General features: G+C 38.5%; 1 protein-coding gene across 3 annotated transcripts in view; it reads right to left on the bottom strand.

Moving 5' to 3' along the window:
* The window catches only part of MCCC2 (methylcrotonyl-CoA carboxylase subunit 2), an 80,411-nt gene that overhangs the window by 21,879 nt on the left and 32,175 nt on the right, over positions 1-26,357 (bottom strand). For all 3 annotated transcript variants that reach the window (XM_003408091.4, XM_023545532.2, XM_064272964.1), the window contains 7 exons: positions 24,983-25,096; positions 16,217-16,281; positions 11,221-11,320; positions 11,012-11,107; positions 7,645-7,717; positions 4,448-4,524; positions 2,152-2,218 (listed from right to left, as the gene is read on the bottom strand). In XM_003408091.4, coding sequence (XP_003408139.1) covers positions 2,152-2,218; positions 4,448-4,524; positions 7,645-7,717; positions 11,012-11,107; positions 11,221-11,320; positions 16,217-16,281; positions 24,983-25,096 — 592 coding nt within the window. The remainder of the gene's footprint in view (positions 1-2,151; positions 2,219-4,447; positions 4,525-7,644; positions 7,718-11,011; positions 11,108-11,220; positions 11,321-16,216; positions 16,282-24,982; positions 25,097-26,357) is intronic.

Raw genomic sequence — 26,357 nt, 5'->3', positions numbered from 1 at the left:
GAAATAAATATCAAAGGCTTCCAAGCATTTGCATCTTTTGCACAGCCATTCTTTTTCTGGAACCTCTCCTAAAAAAGTATTATTATAAAGAGAAAAAGCTTTATGTACCTTTACCATATTATGTGTCACAGCAAAAAGGGCAGGGGAAATGATTTAAGTCACAAATGTGATGAGAAAAACCATATGATAAGCCACTAAACTATGTCTGAAAAAAAGAGAGTGACTGGACGAAAATATACCAAAATGTTACAGAAGTTGTTTTACGGTTGTTTTCTACTTTACTGTCTTTTATAACGTTGTTTTAACGAACAAGCATTACTTTCATACTGGAAAAACATTATATTTAATGTCACCTTCCTTCTTAGACTTAAACATTCTTAAACATTCATAACAAAGTGGATGGAGTTAGATACTGCGCTCCATGACTATCTCTGCGACGTTATCAGCTTGTATCGATGGAAGAGTGCCTGTAGCATTCCTTGGACTTTCATAGCTTGTCATCAAACTGTGTGCAATACAGACTGTTGTTACTGATGCTCACAAAAAATCTGTACTTTCAACAAATATTGTATGAGACCAGTACTGTAAAAATTCATGAAAAGGTTTCATACAAAAAGAAACAATCTTTGATGGTAATGAGAGTGGGGAGGGGTTGGGATGGAAAAACACTTAATAGACAGTAGACAAGCAGTAACTTTGGTGAAGGGTAAGACAGTACATAATACTGGGGAAGCCAGCACAGCCTGTACAAGGCAGGGCCATGGTAGCTCCACAGACACATCCAAACTCTCTGAGGGCCAAACTGCTGGGCTGAGGGCCGTGGGGTCCATGGTCTCAGGAAACATCTAGCTCAACCGGCATAACAGAATTTATAAATAAAATGTTCTACATTCTACTTTGGTGAGTAGCATCTGGGGTCTTAAAAGCCTCTGAGCAGCCATCTAGGACACTCCACTGGTCTCACGCCTTCGGAAGCAAGGAAGAATGAAGAAAACTAAAGACACAAAGGAGAAATTAGTCCAAAGGACTAATGGACCACATCTACCAAGGCCTCTACCAGAATCAGACCAGTACAACTAGATGGTGCCCAGCTACCACCACTGACTGCTCTGACAGGGATCACAAAAGAGGATCCCAGACAGAGCTGGAGAAAAATGTAGAAAAAAATTCTAACTCAAAAAGAAAGACCAGGCTTGCTGGCCTGACAGAGACTGGAGAAACCCTGAGAGTATGGACCCCAGACACCCTTTCACCTCAGTAATGAGGCCACTCCTGAGGTTCACCCTTCAGCCAAAGATTGAACAGGCCCATGGAACAAAACAAGAGTAAAGGGTTTTATTTTTTTACTAGCCCCGGTGCGGGGACTGGAGAGTAGCAGGAAACAGGAAAGCCGGTAATAGGGAACCCAGGGTTGAGAAGGGAGAGTGTTGACAACCGTAGGGCTGTTAACCAGTGTCATACAACAATGTGTGTACTAACTGATGAGAAACTAGTCTGTTCTGTAAACCTTCATCTAAAGTTTAAATAAAAAAAAAAAACTGCACTTTAGTATGACCTAAAGGATGACCGTTAAAGTCATCATTTGTGTCTTTTTTGTTTGATCTTGATTTTTTACTTCTGTTTGTATTTGATTACTTCATTCCGTTTGCTTTTTTTTTTTTTTTTTGGTGAGGTGAACTTTTTTTTTAATTGTAATAAATATGTATGTAACAAAACATTTGACATTTTACATGCCTTTTTTTTTTTTTTAACATCTTCTCAACTCCACTCCAGAAAGACACTTGAGGGTACACAATACATACTGAAACTATTTTTCAGAAGTTTACCAAATCCTATGGCATTTTATCAAGTCTCTTCTCTTTAACATAGCTGAACAATTTGACACTTTTGACCATTCCTTTCCTCCTCAAATTGATTCCTTGCTTGGTTTTCATGCCTCCCCACTCCCCTGTTCCTTCCAACTACCCCAAGCCAACGGCCCTTCTCAAACACTTTCATGGGCTCTTAGGACTCCTCTGCATTCTGAACATCCCCAAGGATTCAGTAGCGTTTCGTTCTTGGTTTCCTCTGTCCCCTCAACAGTCTTCCACCATCACCTCCTCTCGCCTCACTCTTCTGCTGGAGATCTAGTCCCACGTGCTACTTTCTTACCAGTAATGTTTTGAAGGAACAGAAGAGGAATATTTCTTTGGCAGCACAACTGGATGAAGTGAGATCCCTATAAGCAAATAAAAGTCTTTTTAAAGGGGGATTATCGAATCTATAATCATCACACATCCTACAAACAACATCACAATTGGGTCAAATACAATAAAAATACACTTTGCTTGGCTAGTCTGACCTTATATTAACAGTAACAATGACACTATGGTGGTGATCCATGATCAGTAGGATGTGTGGCTGTGGGTTTGTACTGCACTTGTTTTGGACGGTCACCTGTGTAACCACTGGTGCACAGCTGTAGGACAACTGCCATGCAGGGGAAGTAGTCGATCATAACATTCCTAACAGCAAGCAAAATTTAAATAACAGAGAAGAAAGAACTGCCTGTCAGTGAGAACTGTTGACACTTGCTATAAGATATTCTCTGGTTCTTCACTTTAAAAAGGATAGAATATAAACCCTTGGGGTCGCTATGAGTCGGAAGTGACTTGACGGGATATAACAACAACAAAAACATGGGATGGCTAGAATGGCATTTACGTTTTGATGACCACCTGAAATACTTTCACACACCAAGATTACAGTAAAATATATCTTTCTTACCAACACACCCCAAATAAACGGGGTTTTACATTGGATGAGTGATAGGGACCTTCCAAACTTGAGTCTAGGAAATTAATTATTTAATAAAACAAAATTATAACTGTTCCTTTCCATAGCTTCTAAAAATTACAGAAGTAAGAAAACTTTTATAAACCATTTCTTTTATGTTTTGGCTCCCATCGGCTGATCCCTTGACCTTTGCTGGGAAAGCCTTGAGAGGCACCGAATCTCAGCATGATTGCTTGACCTCAATATGACTGTATTCACAAGCACAAGGAGATCACACAGACCTCTGTGGCTTATTTCAACAAATGAAATGCCAGGCTGAGGGCAAATAAAATGCTCAGTTTTGTTGGTGCCATACTAACAAATAAAACTGGGTGGAGCTTTGTTTGGCCTTAGCCTGACACTTCATTTACTGAAATATGTACATTACATATTTCATTAAATATCATTACTTCAGAAATATTTAAAGAAACACTACATATACACTATTAAATGAAAACAAGTAAAACCTCTGTATATCTCTCTCTATATAGTTTTATATATGTGTGTGTGTGTGTGTGTATAGAGAGAGAGAGCCTAGTAGAGCAGTGGTTAAGAGCTAAGCTACTAACCAAAAGGTCGGCAGTTCAAACCTACCAGCTGCTCCTTGGAAACCCAATGAAGCAGTTCTACTCTGTCCCAAAGGGTCACTATGCATTGGAATCAACTCGATTGCAAGGGTTTGGTTTTGGTTTTATATTTACACACACACACCAATCTTATAAAAAAATAAAAACAACAGAATAAAAAAAACATAACAAAATGTTTCTGGTATAATTATGGACGATTTTTTATTTCCTTTATTTTCACTTTCTTGTTTCAGTTTTATAATCAGGGTAGGGGAACAATAATGAATAGGATATAGAAACTGAATTTATTGGTAAAACACTTCACCAAAGCCAAATTCTTCCTCAGAGTATGCTACCTATATTAGTAAGAGACATCTCACCTTGCCGTATACTCTAATTTCAAGAGGCAAAACATCTTTTTTTTTTTTTTAAGAAAACAAGTAACTACGTGAATTACATTTATCCCAAGTTTAGGTAACTCTGAGACACTGATGACTGAAATCAAATACTGAGCCAAAAGATATTCAAGAATTTCCTCTTTTAAAGCCAAAGCTCCAGGAATAAGCTCCTACTATCCTCCCCTTTCCAAAAAGTAAAAACAGAAAAGAGAGAAACTGATAACAGGATAGAACAAAATAAACAAATCATGTCTCAGAACTACCTGAAGAGGATCTTAGAATACCTCAACACATGAAGCACTTGAGAGTGAAACTCTCAAGATGTGTTCTCTATCTTCTTAGAATATGTCACGTCTTCTACGGTAATTATAATTACTATATAATTATAATTTGAGTATTTTATAAGAACTTTCCTAAAATTAATAATCTGATATTTTAATAGTGCTCTAGATAGTTTAATGTAAAAAAAAGTAAGCCACCACAAAAATTGTTTGTAACACTAACTCACACCCACAACCATACACACACATACACACAGAGTTCTGTTTGTTAAGGCATCTGGTTAATCATTTAAAAGCTTTTATGCAGTAAATTTTAATTCATTAATTGATCTTCAGAATTATGTTAAACTACAACAGAAAATCTTAAAACATTTTTAAGAGTACTTGCCTTTTTTGCAGATTCAGAAAAGAGGACTCCATTGTTTCCAACAATACCTACTGGGTATCCAAATATTCTAGCAAATCCTTAAAAAATTTCAAAAAAGATTTATGTATTTTAGAGGGCTTTTAACTCACAATAACAAATACACATTTATGCATGCTTTAATTTCAGATCAAAGTTTGAAATGTAAGAGATTTTATGATATAAAAGAGTTCATGTCACAATTCTTTATGCCTAAGGTACTAGAGTCTAGTTTTTTGTTTTGGTTTTGTTTCAGAAAAGTTGTATTACATGTAAAGATATCCACTTGTCTGGTTAGTTCGGTTAAATGGTTGGCTTGGTATGTCATCCATTCATTCATTCACTCAACATATATCTGGGTGTCTGCTGTGTAGTAGGCACCAGGGATATGCTGGAATATAGCAAAACAAAGACGTACTGTCCTTTAAAGGTCAACTTTAAGATCTTTTGGCCAATTTCAGGTGACTAGCCTGCCTGAAAATGGTTGCGGTAATGATAGGATCTTAAAAGAAAAAGGATAAATTCAGCAAGGCCAATTTGAGAAAAAAACAGAACACAGTCAAGCCTGGTGATAACTAAGTTTAAAGTAAGAAACCCAGTTAGAAGAAAAATGAATCACTACACTTTCACGTCTGTGTTTGCATCTTTTTCTTTCTCCTGCCCACAGAATTCATTTACATCTCGCCACCACTCTCTCTACCACTCTGAACGCCCACCCCCCATGCTCACAAACACACAGGAGAAATAAGGGAAAAGAAAAAGAAAAACACAAACTGCTGTTTTATAATGCAGAAATTTTTAGGTGATTTCAGGGAAGGCTAATTGTTTTGAAAATTTGAAGAACGAAGAACTTCACTAGAGAGATAGATCTTCTCAAGAGTGTGATTTTCAACAAGCAAAGTGAATAAAAAAGCCGACTTTGAACTTATAGAGAGGTATCAAATACTTGGAACCCAAGAGTCAACAAACTGTACTTATGGAAATGGGTCAAAGAAAGCATGCTACAAAAGTTTCTGGAACAAAAGTTCTCTGTCTCTTCAAGCTCCAGCTGGACAGGCAGTGGCTGACTGAAAGACAGACCCAGTGCATGGTACCCACCACAAAGCAGGAGCTCAAAAAGTTTGCTGAGGAAAAGTTAATGGATAAGATAGTGGAGATGGCTGTACAACATGATGGACACAATTAATGTCACTGAACTGTACACGTAAAAAATGTTGATATGGCAAATATTTTGTTAAATATATCTTTACCACAAAAAAAATTAATGAATGAGAGAGTCAACAATGAATTTTTACAGTTTGTTTCTGTTATTTACTCTAGCCTTGTCTTGATTGTTTTGTTTTCTTTTTTAATCATGATTTTATGTGATAAAATCAACACTGGTTTGATGGCCACCTAGATTCCTCTTTGTCTTTCAGGCCTAAATTCCCAACCTATGTCTGTGCTGTACATTCTCAGTGGCACTCACTGCCACTTACAGAAGCAATTCAGAGAGGGGCCAAATCCTAAAAAGGTCTAGCAGTCCACTCTTAACCTGTCACACTCATAAAAGGAGATGGGAACCCAGCCCAATCACTCACCGGTAAGATGCTATCCCTGAAGATGCACTGTCCTGTTGACTATTTAGACCTTCAACCCATACTTAGCCCAGCTTGGGGTTCACCAGGCATAGGACCTACTAAGTAGGGCACATGTCCCACTATATATGGACACCCATGGAGGGAGGGCCTTCACCAACTTCCTGATCCACACCTGAGGTCCAAACAGGAGAGCAAAATGTCCAGGAAACTACCAGGGCCTATTATCGTAGGTATTGAGGCAGGAGGAAACCCTTGTCAGCTGCCAGAGACACTTGATCCTCATAAAAATCTATTCTTCTCCTCCCTCTCCCTTACCTTCTCATGCCCACCTTACCCTCTCATGCTTCCCCTCACCCTCTCACGTCCACTCCACATCCTCTCATGCTCACCCCTCACCCTCTCATGCCCACCCCTCCCTCACCCTCTCATGCCTACCCGTCACCCTCTTATTCCTTCCCACTCACCCTCTCATTCCCTTCTTCTCCTTACTACTTATTTGAATTCTAGGGCAGTCAAGAAGAGATGGGAAACTGGATATATCCCTGGTCATCTAGGGGGCAAGGGTGCCACAAGCCTTTTAGCAAGTACGGGACAAGTACTTTTGAGTAGATGACAAGGACAGCCCATCCATCTTTAGAGAAGGCAGAAACTGCTCTAACTTGTTTTAAACTGTTTCACATTGAGGGTTACATCTTGAACTATTTGGTGACAAATCCTGACTATACATCAAACAAAAAGCTCTTAATCACTTAAATGCCTAAATACAAAAACATAAATTCCACTCCCAGTGTGAGCCCTCCGCTTGCTCATAAATCAGACCAGGAGAACCTGTTGTGACTTTTCCTTAAGCCTCAACATATATTTGCAGTTTGGATTTTTGCAGATAGTTTCTATTCTACTCTGATATACTGTCTTCAGATTAGCTACTAGATTTTCAAACTTTTTAAGACCAAATAAAATTTATAAAATTTGTTTTGCCATTTATCCAAGATAGACTATTATGGGTCTACCATCTGCATCAAATATTTTCCTTCAAAGGTCTACAGAGTTAAACAGTTTTGACAAATGAATTAACTTTTACAAACATCCTTTTTTTTTTCATATTTGGTATACTTCCCTGTGTTTTCAATCTAGTATTTGCATAAATTACCATAAGATCTACACAGAAGCTGTGGGAAGCCCTAACTCACTGTATCACGTCTAGGAAGTTAAACATAAAACTTCCCAAGGGAACTGGAGACTAAAGAACAAAGGAGATTGTGCTAAAATTTTCAAAATAATTATAGTCATCAAGAAAAACTAAAAGAACTGCAAATATTTTCTAACTTTACTATGATAAAACATTTTTATACAGTTAATGCCACAAAGTCATAAATAAGGGCCTAACCACAGCATCTAGCTGTCATCATTTTAAACTCTCTGGATCCATGAAGCCATTCAGCTACAATCTTTTAAAAATAGCTCCTTTTGAATACTGACTCACACATTTGTACTGCTCTAAATAACAAAGCTCATGCCAAGTGTTTCAAAGCCTTGAGACAAGACATCATTATTTTCAAAGTAACAGGAAATGCTCATAAGTTCAATTCTTCTCCATCATACCTGTGACTAATGTGTCTCCATACAAGGCTTTGAACTCATTGAATTTGCTTCCATCAACGATTCTAGCAATGACCTAGGAGGAAAGATAACAATGTCCCTGAGAAATCGCATTAACAAAAGAATGTTTGTGTTAAAGTTATTTATAAGGAAAACAAGTTCACAGTGAAGTTGTCACTTTCACAAAATTTCACCCTACACAGAAAATCTTCTCACCAGAATTACACTTTACATGCATGTCCTGAAGCCATGCTGAGCTCTGATTTTACACTTCACTATAAAAGTAACAGCACCATGTTGCACACAAGAGAAGCAAATGAGACTCCATGGGCTGGTTGCCAGCCTGAGAGCTTGAAGGACTGTTCAACTGGATCCTCAGAGCTTTAGGGAATCATTCATGAAGCAGAGGACATGACACAGAGCTTTGAGTCAGAAGACATGGATGCCAAGTAACAGTGTCACATGTGGTCTGTGTGTCCTTGAGTAAACCACTTAATCCCTCTAAGTCTCTGTTTTCAGGTCTGGAAAAACAGGACAAAGCTGTGAAGATGTGATGAACTAAATTAGGAGCCTAATAAAAGAAAACTGAAATTAAGAACCATCTTCGAGTCCCAGCTCTACCATCGAGGAACCAGAATCACAGGCTGGTTACCTAGAAGTCTCTAAGTCTCCATTTTCTTTGTTTTTTTTTTTTTTTGTTGTTGTTGCTTTTGTTTGAAAGTTATAAGGTGTATTTAAAAAGTGCTCACTAAAGCACACTGCCTGGTGCTCATTAAAAGGTAGCTGCTGCTATTATTATTATTTTAGGCCCCCAATAAAGGTTTAATGATTCTGAATCTGATGTACTTGAAGGATCATCCCACGTACACATTATTAATCTAAAAGGAGTAGAAATTACTAGTTTATCCTTAGGGCTCATAATTATACATCAGGACTATTTCGAAGAGTCCCAAACAAGAAGCACATTTCAGACTTCTTCACAAACTATTTTAGATGATAGGCATTATTTTTCCACCTACCTCATGCTTCCCTTTTTCTGTTTACCACATCAATCAAAGCCTCCTTTTATAAGATGCAAAGGCTGCAAAAATGAGTGAATGTTTCCCAATATCTTTCTTTCCATAAAGTACAAGCTTACTTTGAATTATTATTTAGTTATTTTCCTAAAAGGCCTGATAATATGAGAAAATCACATTGCTCTGTTCTAGGTACTACATACCTCCAAAATTGTACCTTTTAATAATCAACATATAACAACTACCATTCTTTTCACACATCAAAACAGTAAACGGTCTCAAAATAATCAGTGCACCTTCAAAATAGTGCGCAGATAGAACAAATTAAAAAAGGGAGAAAGGGTACTATTTACTAAGAGTAGCATAGGAAGAAACAGAAAAAGTCTACAACAAAGATAAAGCCACTCAAATGGGACAGCAATCTAGGGCCATTTAGTATAACACGACCTTCCTATAGTTCACACCACCCAGCAACATAAGGTATATCAACTCATCTTCACAAAAATCCAAGTTTCAGGAACAGACAGGGCATCAGGTACTATTTCAATTTCTAGAAACAGAAACAAATACTCAAGAGACGTTAAATTCCCCTATCACTGACTGGGGGAACAAGGACTGGAATCTGGGTTTTCTAACTCATATTCCAGTGCTATCCCATAGCTCCATAGACTCTTTAAGACCTGCACACATGGCTTACTTCCTATTATAGAAAATATAGTAAGTTACAATCATATTCATGAGCATGAATCAATGAAAGATAGAAGTTGAGGGTATTTTAAGAAGCCTGGAAGGAGTCTATCTTTTTAAAAAGATTTCCATTAAGATGAAATGGAAATACCATGAATGCATGGATTTGGATCTGCTTTTGTGTATCCCTGGTGCCTGAAACAATGTCTAGCATAGAACAAGTACTCTATAAATACTGCCGAATAAATGAAAAAAGGTATATATCCTGAAAAGAATGAATCCTTGGCCATCTAGAAAACTTGACTACCTGGAACAATTCCTTTTTCAAGTACATCAGATTTTAAGTACCATATTTTCTGAGCCTGTAATTAACTGAAACGTCAAATTAGAACCCCAATCCTAAAACTTACAATTAACCAAGTCCTTTGCTAATATGAAGTATCAGTTGAAGCTCCATAAAATCCAAGATTTAATACTCTCTAGAAATAATACAGTATTACCTAAATAATTATATATAACCATATAATACAATATTATAGTCATCAATTCATTCAACAAGTACTGAATGCCTACCATGTGCCAGGTATGGTATAGTTCTAAGAACTAGGGATCTAGCCATGGAAAAAGTTTCATGAAGAACTTTGAAAGACATGGAGAAATATTTTAATATTGGGTAAAATTGAAAAAGAAAATACATGTCTATGCTGTATCAACATCTAGAAATGTGTATTGTGTGTATGTACGTGTGTGTATACACACACATTCATACATTAAGGCAAAACACCAAAATATTAGTTGCTTTCTATGACAGAATTTCCTTTTATGTTTTTCTGCATTTTGTAAATTTTTCACAAATAGTACATAATAGTTTAATAGTCAAGGGGAAAACTAACATAAAATATTAAGACTTTTAGCACAGAACATGATATTAAGATAATTTCCCAATTTAAAAATCCTTTTTCCAGCTATGGATACCGATCAAAATAAAAGACTACATGCTACATGCAAACACTAAGCACTAGGAATCTGATCTGTAACCATAGCAACATCTTCTCCTGTAATCAAAAGTCTCATCTTTGCTAACGTCATATTGATCTAAAAGGGTCTGTTTTTCTTTTGCAACAATGTACTGACATTTCACCCAGTTCTCAAAATAAAAACACTGAAAAGAAAGAGCTGAAATTGCGAAGGTGCCCTACATCATTCCTAATGCCCACATGAAAATGGAGGCCTGTTTATGAACAAACAGAGCTTTGTCATTGTGAGATGAAAATGGTACAATAAATAAGAGGGTTTTTTTCCCCTCTCTGAGCCCTGGTGGCACAGTGGTTAAGTGTTCGATTGCTAACCAACAGGTCAGCAGTTCAAATCCACCAGCAGCTCCTTGGAAACCTTATGGGGCAGTTCTACTACGTCCTATAGGGTCACTATGAGTCAGAATCGACTTGACAGCAAAGGGTTTGTTTGCTTGCTTGTTTTTATGGTGTATTTACAGTGTACCAAAGATACCTACACTATGGAAAGATATCTTCCCCTTACCTGTCACTCCTTGAGATCACCATCAGTCCCTAGGCATGAACATATCTTAACAGACTTTAGCTCCGAAACGTGGATTCACAAAGAGACGGACAGCATGGTGTATAGTTCACAGACCCATTTTCACATACCTCTCGAATATCAAAGGTCCTCTTAAGGTTAGCACCAACTATTCCATATAATTCATCAGCAGGAAATAAAGGGTCTTCAGAAGGTTCAATGGTAACCTACAGAAATACAGAAAAATCTTATTAACCTGTTTAAAGACATCATCTCAAGGTGACATAAGCCAAAATGCTTTCCAAGAAAAACAAAAGATATAAGAACAGATCCTACTCACATCCAATTTCTTCTGGTAATTTAGACACCTCACGGCCTTCCTAGTTAAGTGAAGGGCATGAATTTCATCCAAAGCATAGTGGTCAGTCACTCCAGACTTTCTACAGAGTAAAGCACACTAAAATAATCAGAACAGGGAAAAGGGAAATGATTAAATACCTTAAACCCCAAAAATCTTCCCTCTTCTAAGGATGATGGCACTTTTACCTTCAAAATACTTTTTAAAATGTCTTCTTATTTGTACTCATAATGTCCCTGGTAAAACAGTATTATCCTTGTTTTGCAAAAAAAAAAAAAACTTCGCCTTATGACCACTAGCAGCTATACAAAAATCCATGCCTTCTGTTTCTCCACCTTGGTCTTCTACTAGAGGGTCTTGCTGACTACCCAAAAAAAAAAAAAACCAAACCCAGTGCCATCAAGTTGATTCCGACTCATAGCGACCCTATAGGACAGAGTAGAACTGCCCCATAGAGTTTCCAAGGAGCGCCTGGCAGATTCGAACTGCCGGCCCTTTGGTTAGAAGCCATAGTTCTTAACCACTACGCCACCAGGGTTTCCTACAGCATACATTAAATACCCATTCCATGCACCTCAAACAAAATTCTATATGATACAGTCCAATCATGCTTTCATGATGTCAGTAACAGCAGAAAGTATCTGTGACTGAGCTTCTAATAAAGATACCAACTACATCCTTTGTTTCTAAGTCTGCTGAGCCCTCTCCTTAGAAAGCTACATCACAAAAGTAAGCCATCATAGGTAAAAACACAAAGGCTTGAATACAACTGCCCCTCAGATCACAGGTGGACATGGGTATTGATAAAATGATTTTGCAGCAAGGGTCATGGAGGTTCTTGTTCAATTTCAAGTTTGGTGTGAATGAAGCATGGGCTTGCTCAAGTTATTAGTTCTGTCTAGACTAGATGGCTTGTTATTTCAGAAGCAGATACATATGACTTCCTAGTAAACCAAAACCCACTGCCATCAAGTCAGTTCCAACTCATAGTGATCCCACAGGGCTTCTAAGGCTGTAAATCTCTACAGAAGCAGACTGCCACGTCTTTCTCCCACGGAGCCACAGGTTTCAAACCACTGACCTTTTGGTTAGCAGGCAGTCACTTTAACCACTGTGCCATCGGGGCTCCTAGTAAAGTATTCTAAAAAAATTTTTTTAAAAACTAAAGTAAGGCAGAAAAAAAAAAAGATTTCTGGTTAATTTTATGAGCCAGGATTCTGCTGCCACAATCTAAATTTTGACATCTGTCTAGGGAAAACACCAAAACCTTGGGAGGCATTTCTTAGAGCCAGGTTCTCACAGTGGTTTCATGTCCCTCTCCACCTCTAGAGCGGGTACTCCTAAATCAGAGTAGAGGCCAAGCTCACTCCTCTTTATAGTCCTCCAATGCCTTGCAAATGACAGACCCTTGAATTTTTCATTTAATCTGGCATTTTTCAGCTGATCTATCTTTCAAACACTTCACAGTAGAAATTCAGTAAGCAACCAGAAGTAAAAGGGATTGCTTCTAAATTGGTACATCTTTACAATAAAATGCTTCCTTATAAAAACTGCCTATTATTTATCACAACAGCAGAAGCGGGAAACCTTTGATGACACACTATATTCTAAATGTTTATGTAAGATCTTAGGGATGACTAATCAGAGAGGTATAAATATGTATTTATAAAGAGAAAGAAAACCCAAAGCAATATGAATACTAAATTTTATGACACTGTTTAAAAAAAAAAATCATCTAATCATTTTTTAATGATTTTAAACAGTTTATTAGCAACAATAATAGCTAATAGTAACAGTGTGCTTAGTGTGTACCAGGCACTGTGTTAGGAGGTAGGTACTATTCATATCTTCATTTTACATGAGGAAATGAGGCTCAGGGAGGTGGGGTAGTTTGTCTAAGTCACAAGGCTAATAAGTGAGGCAACTAGAAGATAAATTCCAGAGCCTACACTCCTAACTTGATACATTGCCTACAGCTTTCATAGGCACCAGATTACTTTTTTAAAAATAGTCAAAATAATAATAATAATGCTCCTCGAAGAGTATCTTCATCTCTTTCCTCTGATTAAGCCCCTACAAACAATGGTAGCCCACTTAGTCCTACTCACCCTACTCTACCTGTGCCCTCATTCTCTCCAGGTTGAAACATCCACTCCAGTCATGCCAATTGACGCCCTGTCTCTCTGAAATGGCGAGTAAATGGCCAGATAGTGTGAGGAAAGGGCTAACTCAGCAGGACTGGCCTATTTCCTCTCTTCAGGACTGGCCCTTGGCCCTCTCTTAGAAGATGAGCTCTGAAGGTGAGCCCTTGGAATATTCTGCCTGATAAGAGTGTTTTTGTATGCCTGAGGCCTTGGGCCAGGCAGTAGCAGTTTGGTCAGATAATTTATGCTAAGAATGAGATTTATAGTGAGCACCTGTTTTTGCTCTGAGGTGCTTAAATCTGAGTAGGTAAGGTCAGTTACGCAGGCACTGCATGCCTACGTGACTGACCCCCAAGAAAAACCCTGGACACCAAAGCTCAGGTGAGCTTCCCTGGTTGGCAACACATCACACATGCTGTCACATATTGTTGCTGGGAAAATTCAGTGCATCTGTGTGACTCCACTGGAAACCCTGGTGGCATAGTGGTTAACTGCTATGGCTGCTAACCAAAAGACTGGCAGTTCAAATTCGCCAGGCACTCCTTGGAAACTCTATGGGGCAGTTCCACTCTGACCTATAAGGTTGCTATGAGTCGGAATCAACTCGAGGGCAATGGGTTTGGTTTGGTTTCTTTTCCATGACTCCACTAGGAAAAGGCTCCTGGAAGCTTGCAGTACCTGGTTTCTCCTAGACTTTGCCCACACGCCTTTTCCCTCTGCTGATTTTTTCTGTAATCTTTCACTGTAATAAACCATAACCATGAGTATAACAGATTTTCCGAGTCCCTCTAGAGAATCACAGAGCCTGAGAGTAGTCTTGGGGTCCCAGCACACAGATAGTAACACTGCAACTATGCTCATACAGTTCCATTCACCTGAGCAAGTAAGTATTTTGTTCAAACTCTGCCAGAAAACTCAATCCCTGTCTCCAACCTTTTCTCTGACTACCTCAATTCTACTTCATTCTTTCTTCAGACTTTAGATGTAAAATTGGATACATACTAGCCAATTAATTTTGTGATTTTTTTTTTTTTTTTTGGTTCATTCATTTATACACCTCTTATTAGCCTAATTAAACTATAAATCATTGAGGGCAGGTAGGGTTTAAGCTTGAAATTCTTCTATATTGCTCCTAACACTTAGTATAATCAATCTACCCCTAATAAGTGCTCAATGAGAAAGGAATGAATGAAAAACTGAGGCAAATGTCCCTTAACCAACTAATCAAAAGCAGGGCAGTGTTTTCTGATAGGAATGTAGAAATGCTGCAACCTATCTTCCTTCTCCCACCTACTGAACTCCTCCCGTTGCCACCTGCCTCCCTGGCTTTGCAGTTTTGCAGAGCAAAGGAAGGTTTACCGTACCTGCTAGGCCACTGAGTTCAATGATTAGATCTACATGCCATCTAAGTTTGAGTTCCTCAGGACATGGTCCTGGGCCCTCTCCTCCACCTACATTCACCCCAAAGTGAGCTTGCCTAGTCCCATGGTTTTGAAGTCCACCTTTATGCTGATGACTTCCAAATAAAATCTCTAGCCCACATCTCTCCCCAGAGCTCCAGACTCTTTTACTCAACTACCCACTCAGTGTCTCTACCTGGGTTTCTTACAGCATCTCTACCTTATCAGGTCCAAAAGGAATGCCTGGCCCCTTACTCCATCCCCAAATCTGCTCTTCCTCCAGTCCTCCCAATCTCAGAAAATAAAACCATTTCACGTCATCATCTGTCACCTCTTTTTCCTGTATTCCTTATACGAAATCCATGTACAAGTGTCTCAATTCCACCTCTAAAATGAATCTCCAATCTGTTCGCTTCACTCTACCTTTATTATCAACCATACCCATCTACACATCCACCATTTGTCACCTGATACTGATCCAATCACACAACGGGCCCCTACTTAGAGTCCTGCCAATCCTCCATGTAGTCTCCACTTGGCAGCCAGAGGGATTTTTCTAATGAAGTATCTGATAAAAGCACATCTTTGCTTAAACCCTTCAATGGTTTCCCATTGCTCTTAATAAAAGAATCCAAACCCTTTGAAGACCAAAAATAATAAACAACAATAATAATAATGGCAGGTTGATTTGTAGGTACTTACTTAAAGCAAGTACTGTTTCAAGCAATTTATATATAATTTCATTTAATCCTCACTAAATCCTAGGAGGTAAATCATATTCTTACCCTGAACCCTAACCCGAAAAGGTTAGATCAGCAGCATGCTGGCCAGCTTGCACCTCGCCCACAAGAGCTGACGGCACATATCTCTCTTTGATTTCACATTTGTGATGTCACGTTGGTAACATGAAAGCAGCCATGGTGGGATGATTTATACCACAGAAATTGGCAAACACCACAAATCGGGGTTTCCCCCACCCAGAAAGCCAGTTACTAAACATATACCAGTGTACCACTGGGTTACATCCACCTTTTATATGCTCTCCCTATACTTCTCCTTTGTAGCCCTCACTACACATATATTTAATTCTTTTGTTGTTATTAATTATTATAGCTCCTTGAGAGCAAAGACAACATCTGTCTTGTTCACTGCCTTATCCCCAGCACACAGAACAGCACCTGGTACATAAATGCTTGTTAAATAAATAAGAAACTGTCTCTCCAGTGCTTCTGGGATGTAACAGGACAGCCGACCATATTGGAAGTACAACCCTACAGCTTAAAGAATTTAACCTGAAAACAGCAGATGGAGAATGAAAAAGAACATGGTTTGATCTGGCAAGATTAGCACTTGAAAAAATAATTTAAAAATTCTTTTAAACAAACAAACAATATCTACCACAATTCTGGAAAGAAACGGCCGTTTCTCTTTCACCTGCAATGAAGATCAGCACCTCCAAGGTCCTCAGCTGACACCTCTTCTCCAGTTGCTGCTTTAACCTACAAGATGGATAAAAATCAGTGGTGACATCTGCCCATCAGAGATAATAAAAATGCTTTCCTAACATGCACATCTCCTGACTATACCTACCACCCTCTCTTTCACAGAGTGAAAGATAGTTGTGTTTTCTCATTCCATCCATTCAGCAAGCCTAGATACTTTCATCTCTGGTCTACGGATGGAGAAACTGAACCCAGAGCCAATAAGGAACTTGCCCACAGGCCCTGAGCAAGTGAAAAAACCAAAACCAAACCCGGTGCCATCAAGTCGATTCCAACTCATAACGACCCTGTAGGACAGAGCAGAACTGCTCCATAGAGTTTCCAAGGAATGCCTGGTGGATTCAAACTGCCAACTTTTTTGGTTAGCAGCCGAATTCTTAACCACTACGCCACCAGGGTTTCCTGAGCAAGTGAAGGAGCCTGCTTTGAACCTAGACGTTTCTGACCTGGAAGCCCACCTCCTTCCCCTGCATTATGCTACCTCAACACACATGTTAAAACCCTTGTGTCTCTACATATGCTGTCTCCACTGCCTGATCCCTCCTCCCTCTCACCTTCCTGGTGAATTCCCACTTGTTGAAGCCTCAGCTCTATGTGGCTTTTCCTAGCCTAATCTGGCCTTCCTGTCAATGATACCCACAGTATTAACAAAGCAATGTTTGCTCATCTGTGGTCCAGGATTATTCCACTTACACCTCCAACCTGGCACTTACCAGGCTGTAGTACAGTAATCTGCCATGTGTCTCTGTCTTTTCCTCTATACTGTGAGCTCTTTGAAGGCAGGAATTGTGACCTATCCACCTTTGAATATTCACATTTGAATAAACAGGTATTGAATGAACGCTTTCTTTTCATAACTCATCAACTAAAAATTTCCAGTTACCACCAAACAAACAGTGCATCTCTCTTTAAGGTGGAAAAAAATCTCCTTGATTATCTACATCTAAGATTCAGCAGATATAATTAAAAAGAAGGAAACTTCAAGTTATAAAATTAAGAATGACTTAAGTATAGCCTGAGAAATTCTAACAGGAAGAAGAAAGAAAAATTATTTAGTGATAAATGCCAAATTGATATCTTAGGAATTACTTATTGATTCCTACTTCTTTGGGATGATTAATTTGTTTCCTTTTCTTCAAACAGGAAATGTTTTTATTAGAATAATGAACATTAATCTAAAATACATCATAGAAATAACTTATGATCCTACATCAAAAGTTTTGTTATAAATAAAACATTATGCCACAAGGAGAGATAATTAAAATTTTCACCTCCAATTATTCTACCCACAGAACTAAATTCTTGGTTCTCTTCTTTCCAAAAAATTTCGTGTAAAACAGAATTCAGTCCCGAAAATAACTAATTATAAGTATCTGGATATTTAAGTTTGTAAAAAGGAATAAACAACAGATATGCTGTGTTTGGAAACCCTGGTGGTGTACTAGTTAAGTGCTATGGCTGCTAACCAAAAGGTCAGTAGTTCAAATCCACCAGGCACTCCTTGGAAACTCTATGGGGCAGTTCTACTCTGTGCTATAGGGTCGCTATGAGTTGGAATCGACTCGATGGCAATGGGTTTGGTTTTGGGTTTTTACGCTGTATTTATGTTCAGGTATCTGACTGATATAAACTAAAAAAAAAAAAACAAGGATTTGTCATCAATTATGTACTGAACACCCACTACATGTTTGATAATGATGAGAGGTACAAAGACGATAAAAGTCAAAGAGAAAATTAAAACAGCTCATTCTACTAAATAACAAGTGCAGAAAATACAAAGGGCTGGATAACAAAAAGCTCCTTCAAAAACTTATGTACTTCACCAAAGAAGGCATTCAGGTAGCTAACAGATACATGAGGAAATGCTCATGATCATCAGCCATTAGAGAAATGCAAATCAAAGCTACCATGAGGTACTATCTCATCCCAGCAAGGCTGGCATTAATCTAAAAAATGCAAAATAATAATATGTTGGAGAGGTTGTGGAGAGACTGGAAGACTTACACACTGCTAGTGGGAATGTAAAATGGTACCACCACTCTGGAAATCGATTTGGCCCTTCCTTAGAAAGCTAGAAACAGAACTACCATACGATCCAGCAATTCCACTCCTTGGAATATATCTTAAATAAAAGCCTTCACACAAATAGGTATATGCACACTCATGTTCATTGCTGCACTGTTTACAATAGTAAAAAAAATGGAAACAACCAAGATGCCCATCAACAGACGAATGGATAAAAAAATTATGGTATATTCACGCGATGGAATACTATGCAACAATAAAGAACAATGACGAGTCCGCGAAACATCTCATAACATGGAGGAATCTGGAAGGCATTATGCTGAGTGAAATTTGTCAGTCGCAAAAGGACACATAATACAGGGAAAGTCAGCACAACTGGACTAATTCAAAAGCTAAGAAGTTTCCTGAATACAACCAAATACTTCGAGGGACAGATTGGCAGGGACGGGGTCTGGGGGCCACGGTTTCAGGGGACACCTAGGTCAATTAGCATAACAAAGTATATTAAGAAAACTTTCTGCATCCCACTTTGGTGAGTGGCATCCAGGGTCTTAAAGGCAAGCAAGCAGCTATCTAAGATGCATCAATTGGACTCAACCCACCTGGAGCGAAGGAGCATGAAGAATACCAAAGACACAAGGAAAATAAGAGCCCTAGAGACAGAAAGGGCCACATAAACCAGAGACTCCATCAGCCTGAGACTGGAAGAACTAGACAGTGCCTGGCTGCCACCAATGACTGCCCTGACAGGGAACACAACAGAGAATCTCTGATGGAGCAGGAGAAAAGTGGGATGCTGACCTCAAATTTTAGTAAAAAGACCAGGCTTCAATGATCTGACTGAGATTGAAAGGACCCCAGAGGTCATGGCCCCCAGACTCTGTTATCCCAAAACTAAAACCATTCCTGAAGCCAACTCTTCAGACAAAGATTAGACTGGACTATAAGACATAAAATGATACTGGTGAGGCATGTACTTCTTAGCTCAAGTAGACACATGAGACTATGCGGGCAGCTTCTGTCTGGAGGCAAGATGAGAAGGCAGAGGAGGACAGGAGCTAGTTGAATGGACACGGGAAATACAGGGTAGAGAGAAGGAGTGTGCTGTCACATTGTAGGGAGAGCAACTAGGGTCACATAACAATGCGTGTATAAGTTTCTGTATGAGAAACTCACTTGAATTATAAATTTTCACTTAAAGTACAAAAAAAAAAGGGAAAAAAATTGCTATCCATTTTTTTAAACTACTAAATGCTACATAGCAACTGAACCCCACACTGTTTGTGGAATCTACAAGGCCTTTTCTCAACTTTCAGTAAAACAAGCATCAGAATTTAGAACTCTCAAACAGATGAGATGCTGCTGCTTCTGTTTCCCCCGCTAAAGATGGTCTTCCAGAGGCAGACTACTGAATGAAGTTCCTCCTCTAACAAAACTGTAGGCTTCTCTAGCTAAGCTGTTTCTTTTAAACGTATAAAACTGAATCCACTGAACAGACATAATAACTATTTCTCCTTAAAAAAAAAGGCTTCTCTACAAAACACCTAGCGTTATTCCAGGGTTATGATCCTGCCTGTATTCTCAATAAGATGCTTGCAATTTTTAGTCATATTTTTGTTTTCTAATGAAAAATAAGAACTACTCATGAAAGTTTGTACCCTGTGCAATATAAAAGTATGTTTTGAGTGAGTTTTCTTTTGATTAGCCAATGATAGTATCATATAAAGCTGGAGAAAAATCAAAGAATAATAAACAGTATACCAAACCAATTGCCACTGAGTCAATTCTGACTCATAGTGACCCAAAAGGACAGAGTAGAACTGCCCCCACAGGGCTTCCAAGAAACCCCTAGTAGATGTGAACTGCCGACCTTTTGGTTGGCAGCTGTAGCTATTAACCACTATGCCATCAGGGTTTCCAATAAACAGTACAGGCTTTTTCAATACTCCCTTGAGACTTTTAGGACTTTTGAAATAGCAGCTCTTCGGGTTTACTCAATCTTCAATAAAATCATTAAAATTAACTCAATCATTTTAAAAATACACTTATTTTATTTCAAAGCATAAGCTCTTTTTAACATACTCTTTTTAATAAGCTTTTATTAGTATTTCAAAGCCAAAGATAATCTTTGGCACACTTGAAGCAATACTTTCTTTTGAGATATAATTCACATACCATAAAATTCATCAATTTAAAGTGCACAATTCAGTGGCTTTTAGTACATTCACAAGTTTGTGCCACCATTACTACAACCTAACTCCAGAACATTTTCATCATCCCAGAAAGAAATACTGTACCCACTCTCCATTCCCCTTTCTCCCCTAGCCCTTGGCAACAACTTCCTGTCTCTATATGGATTTACCTATTCCAGACATTTCACATGAATGGAATCATACAACATGTGGCCTTATATGAATGGCTTCTTTCACTCAGCATAATTTTTTCAAGGTTCATCCATGTTGTAGCAGGAATTGGTACTTCATTCCTTTTTATGGGTGAAAGATGTTCCGTTGTATGGATATACCACATTTTGTTTATCTATTCATTAGCTTATGGTCATTTGTGTGGTTTTCACTTTTTGGCTATTATGAACATCTGTGTACAAGTTTTTGTGAAGACACATGTTTTTATTTCTCTTGGGTATATACCTAGGAATTGGCAGGTCAATGTGGTAACTCTGTTTCAAGAACTACCAGGCTGTCCAAAGGACATTTTACATTCCCACCAGCAGTGTGTGAGGGTTCCGATTTCTCCACATCCTCACAACACTTATTATTGTCTGTCTGTCTGACTATAGCCATCCTAGTGGGTGTGAAATGGTACCTCATTGTGGTTTTGATTTGCATTTCCCTAGTGGTTCATGCCACCATCTGTCTCTCAGTTTGATGTACTGTGGTGGCTTGTATGTTGCTATGATGCAGTAAGCTTTCAGACTAGGAAAAAAAAGCCTGGCAATCTACTTCCAAAAACTAGCCAGTGAAAACCCTATGGATCACAACAGAATACTGTCCAATACAGTGTGGGAAAATGAGTCTCCTAGGTTGGAAGGTACTACACAATAGCTGCAACAATGGATTCAAACGTGCCAACAATCATGAAGACAGCACCATTTAATCAACTGGGCAACGTTTCATTCTCAGTGGCAACTGACAACATTAACAAATAGTTAATTACACTGAGCACATTTTCATGTGCTTAATGACCACTTGTATATTTGTGTATTCCAATGCTTTGCTTATTTTTTGACTAGACTATTTGTCTTTTAATTATTGAGTTGTACGAATTTCTTACATATTCTAGATACAAGTCCCTTATCAGATATATGATGTTCAAATATTTTTCTCATTCTGTGGGTCGTCTTTTCACTTTCTTGATGGTGCCCTTCTTTGAAGCACAAATTTTTAATTTGATAACATCCCATTTATTTTTTACTTTTGTCGCTTGTGTTTTTGGTATCATATGTAAGAGGCTTTGCCTATTCCACAGTTAAAAAGATTCATTCCTTTGTTTTCTAAGTTTTATAAATATAGCTCTTACATTTAGGTCTGTGATCCACTTTCAGTTAATTTTGGGATATAATGTGAAGAGAGGGTCCAAATTCTTCTGCATGTGGCTATCCAATTGTTCTAGCACCATTTGTTGAAAGGACTATTCTTTCCTCATTGAATGGTTTTAGTGGAAGCAGTAAGTATCTACTTATTTTTTCTTCTACCTCATCTGTATTATTGTTCAATTCAAGGTCAGTAACAAGTTGATAAGCTATTAAGTGAAAATAATAAGGTGCTTACACATACAGTAGTCCCCCCTTATCTGCAAGGATATATTCCAAGACCTCCTGTGGATGCCTGAAACCATGGGTAGTACTGATCCCTACATACATACTACGATTTGTCCTATACATACACATAAGGCAGCTTAATTTATAAATTAGGCACAGTAAGAGATTAACAATAGCTAATAATAAAATAGAACAAGTATAACAATATACCGTAATAAAAGTTATGTTAATGATGGAGCAGGATGGCATGAGATTTCATCATGCTACGTACTCATTTAACATTTTCAAACCACAGTTGACCTCGGGTAACTGAAACCACAGATGGGGGGGGCTACTGTATTATGTTAACTTTCATGTGAAATGGAGGGAGATGGGGATATAACAGTATGCTTTTATATGCATAAAAAAAACTCTGGAAAAGATACAATAAATGTTGAAAAGTAGGGGACAGGGAACAGGCTGGCAACAAGAACTCTGACTCTTTGAGTCTTATGAATGCTTTATCCATTAAGTTTTAAAAATATATATAAAATAAGAACAAGTTACCAAGAATAACTATGAGAGGTTACTCTAAATTTCCAATGTTAGCAACCTTTACAAGGCACTGGAAGGGCCAGCTACATAATTAGCAGACCTAAATGAAAAATGAAAATGTGGGGCCCCTTACTTAAAAAGCAGGAAAAAAGTGCCATTTAAGCATTTAAGGTACTAAAATATAAGGCTTTTTCCTTTATTCTACAATTCCCTTGACCTGCCATGGTGCTTTTTATTTGGTATTTAATGTGTGCTCCCTCAAGTATGGAATACTCCCCTTCCCAGGCATCTCTGCTTCCAATGGGCCCACCGCTCCAGCCCACGGGGGACATATGACCCCCAAGGGATTGCAACCTCCACACCAGGATGCTCTTGGTACCTGGATTGGGAGCAGACAAGAAGCTCGTCACCCTCTCTGCAACCAAGTCGCCTGCTGGAGAACACACCATGACACTGCCAGGCAGGCACTGCGCTCCACACTACGCCTACACCATAGGAAGCATACCCCACCCCAACCCTCCCTGCACCCACGCACAGGCCCCACTGGGGACAGAGTGCAGCAGCAGTTGGGTGGGGTCCAGGGGAGTGGGTAGAGGCAGAGCAGGGGGCCAACAGCCCACTCTAGGGAGGTGGTAGGAGGCCAGATCAGGCAAGAGTCAAGGCTCCAGTCCCCACTGCACATTCTCCACTGTCCCATCAGACTTCACTTACAAAACACAAATTCAAAGAGAAAATTATGAAGAATTTTAAATGGTAACCACAGAGCCTGCAACGCCATGCATAGGGCCCTTGGGAGTGAAGCCCTATGCAACTTCGCTGGTCACCTTCCCATGAAGCCGGCCCTGATGACTGCGTTATGTCTCCCTAGTCTCCTCCTCACCTCCCCACCTGCCAACTCCCTTCCAGTGAATTGCGGTAATGCTTTCATTACTCTGCCATGCTTAATCATGGGCTTCAAAATGATAAAGAGAAGTTTGGATAAAGATACAAGTAATTACAACACCTTAAAACAAAATGTACCATTAAACATGTCAAATCTAAAAATATTAAATAAATGAAAAGAAGTGAAGGCTATTATAAAAATTTTTTTTAATAGCACAATACTTTGAATGTACTTAGCTATGCTCGTCAGAATCTAAACGTATTTGTGTATTGTGTATTTCTAGGACCTTTAATAAAATTCTTCTTCATGTGTCCTATGCCCAGTGAGGCAAGTTAGAGATTGGATATCAGCATATGAACTTATTCAGGTATGACAGAAAATTTGGACCCATGATTGATAGAAAACCCAATTTACTAATGAACTTCCCTCTTCCTTTAAAATTTCCCCTTCCTTATTTAACAGCCTCCCACTGTAATTATGAAGGCTGCAGTTGTTGCTGTTGTTAAGTACCACTGAATTGGCTCTGACTCATGGCTATCTTACATATATCAGAATGGATTGTTGTTCAGTCCTACACATCTTCCTGATCATTGGTATGTTTGAGTCCACTGTTGTAGCTACTGTCTCTATTTATCTCACTGACAGTTTCCCTCATTTTATCTGACCCTCTGTCTTACCAACCACAATGTCTTTTTCTAGAAAGTGATCTTTCCTAATCACTAATGACATGTCCAAAGTAACCAGGCCAACGTCTTGCCACCCTTGCTTCTAATTTGCATTCTGGTTGTATTTCTTCTAAGACTGATGTGATCATTTTTCTGGCAGTCCGTGATATAGTCAATATACTTCACCAACGCCATAGTTTAAATGCATCAATTCTTCTGTCTTCCTTTTTCATTGTTCTGCTTCCACATGTATATAAGGCCACTGAAAAAATCACGCCTGGGTAAACCAAAAAACTAAACTCTTTGCCATCGAGTTGATTCCAACTCCTAGCAACCCTAGAGGCAGAGGAGAGCTGCCCCATAGGGTTTCCAAGGCTGTAACCTTTATACAAGCAGACTGCCGTATCTCTCTCCTGCAGCCTGCCACATCTTTCTCCTGCAGAGCTGCTCGTGGGTTCAAACAACTAACCTTTCAGTTAGCAACCAACGCTTAAAACACTGTACTACCAGGGCCCCTCTGGCTTGGGTAAGGCGCACCATAATGATCAAAGTGACATCTTCGCTTTTTTTTAAACCTTAAGGAGGTCTTTTATAGCAGATTTTTCCAGTACAATAGGTTGTGTAGTTTTTTGACTGCTGCTTCCATGGATGTAATTATGATGGTAGATGATCAAAATTTAAGGCTCAGCATGTGGATCTACCAATAACTGTTCTGAAAACCAGGAAACTTAATTCTACCACACTGAAAGATTTTCTGTCAAACAGATCAGCACAGAATGTTCCAAAGCACATTAGTCAAGAATATGTTCTTACCAAGGGAGGTCCTGCCAAGAAAATGGTGCCCTGCTTGCGTACAATGATGTTTTCATCAGCCATTGATGGCAGGTAAGCCCCTCCTGCCGTACAGGAGCCCATGACCACTGCTATCTGGAATCCAAGCACACAACAAACAATGAGGTAGAGCTCAAACAGTGAACTGTATAACTTTTCTATCTGTAGTCCCACAAATGTTGCAGTAACCAGAGAAAATTACTAGTTGATCCCTGGACTTCATCTTAAAAATGGAGTCCTCTAAACATTTGGAACAGTTTCCTAACTTCTCGTATCAAAGCATTTTGAAGGGCTTATGTCACAGCTACAAAGTTTACGGACAACCTCACTGTGAGAGAGAAGACTGGGTTGATTAGACTATTGGCCTGAGCCACTAATGAGGAGAAGAAACCCACAATACACCCATGATTCAGCTGAACTGTATTAAAAGGATAACTTAAAAATCTAAAGTAATAACAAGTCCTCTTAAACAATTGCCACTTACCTCACAGGAATACTGAAATAATTCTCCAAATGAATGTTATTAGTATTTTGTGTTAATACTTTTTAAAAATATAATACTTTCTAAATAGAATAGTTTCTAAAAAAAATTAATGTTATCATTGCAGTTAAAACTCTTTCTCAAAAGAAAGTTCATTGTGAAGTTGGGTGTTGAGTACATGGAGGTTTACAGTATTATTTTCTTTCCTTCTGTATGGTAAGTTTTTTTTTTAATTTCTTCATCAGAGATTAGTATGGCACAAAGAATAAATAGGTGTTTGGCTGATTATTCCTAGATACGAATAAACAATATCACCAAAGAAAAAGAAGCATGTCATGGATATTATTTAAAAAATTATCATATGAAAGTAGTTTTGCTATTAATTTCAACGTCCCATCAGCTTCCCTTACAGTCATGCAAATACCTGTTTTTAAAAAAAGCATATCAGACTAGCATTAATCCAAAAATGAGAGGAAGCATGAGTTAACGTTTTTTCATCTAAACAGACTATCACAAAAAGCATTTTTCCGTAACTAAAGCTTTCATGTACGTTATTAAAAGCAGCCGCAGCATTTATCTGTCAGCATGTTACTAAAGTATTTTATCTCTTATTGTTTTGCTTATCAAACCCCTAGAAATTTGTTTACAGCTACAAAAACTCTTGCCCATGAGCACAAAGAGATATTCATTATTATACTGCTTATTATAGCAAAAAAATACAAATAACCTAAATGTCCATCAATACAACATTGTAAATGGATAAAAAGCTCTTTAAAAAAAATTTGACACAAAAATAACAAAATGAAATATTAATACTTACTAAATCCAGGTGGTAGGGTCATGAGTGTTACACTACTCTCTGTAGTGTATGCATGG

Source organism: Loxodonta africana, chromosome 2 (genome assembly GCF_030014295.1).
Source record: "Loxodonta africana isolate mLoxAfr1 chromosome 2, mLoxAfr1.hap2, whole genome shotgun sequence".
Taxonomy (NCBI): domain Eukaryota; kingdom Metazoa; phylum Chordata; class Mammalia; order Proboscidea; family Elephantidae; genus Loxodonta; species Loxodonta africana.
This window is presented reverse-complemented; position numbering and strand designations above follow the sequence as displayed.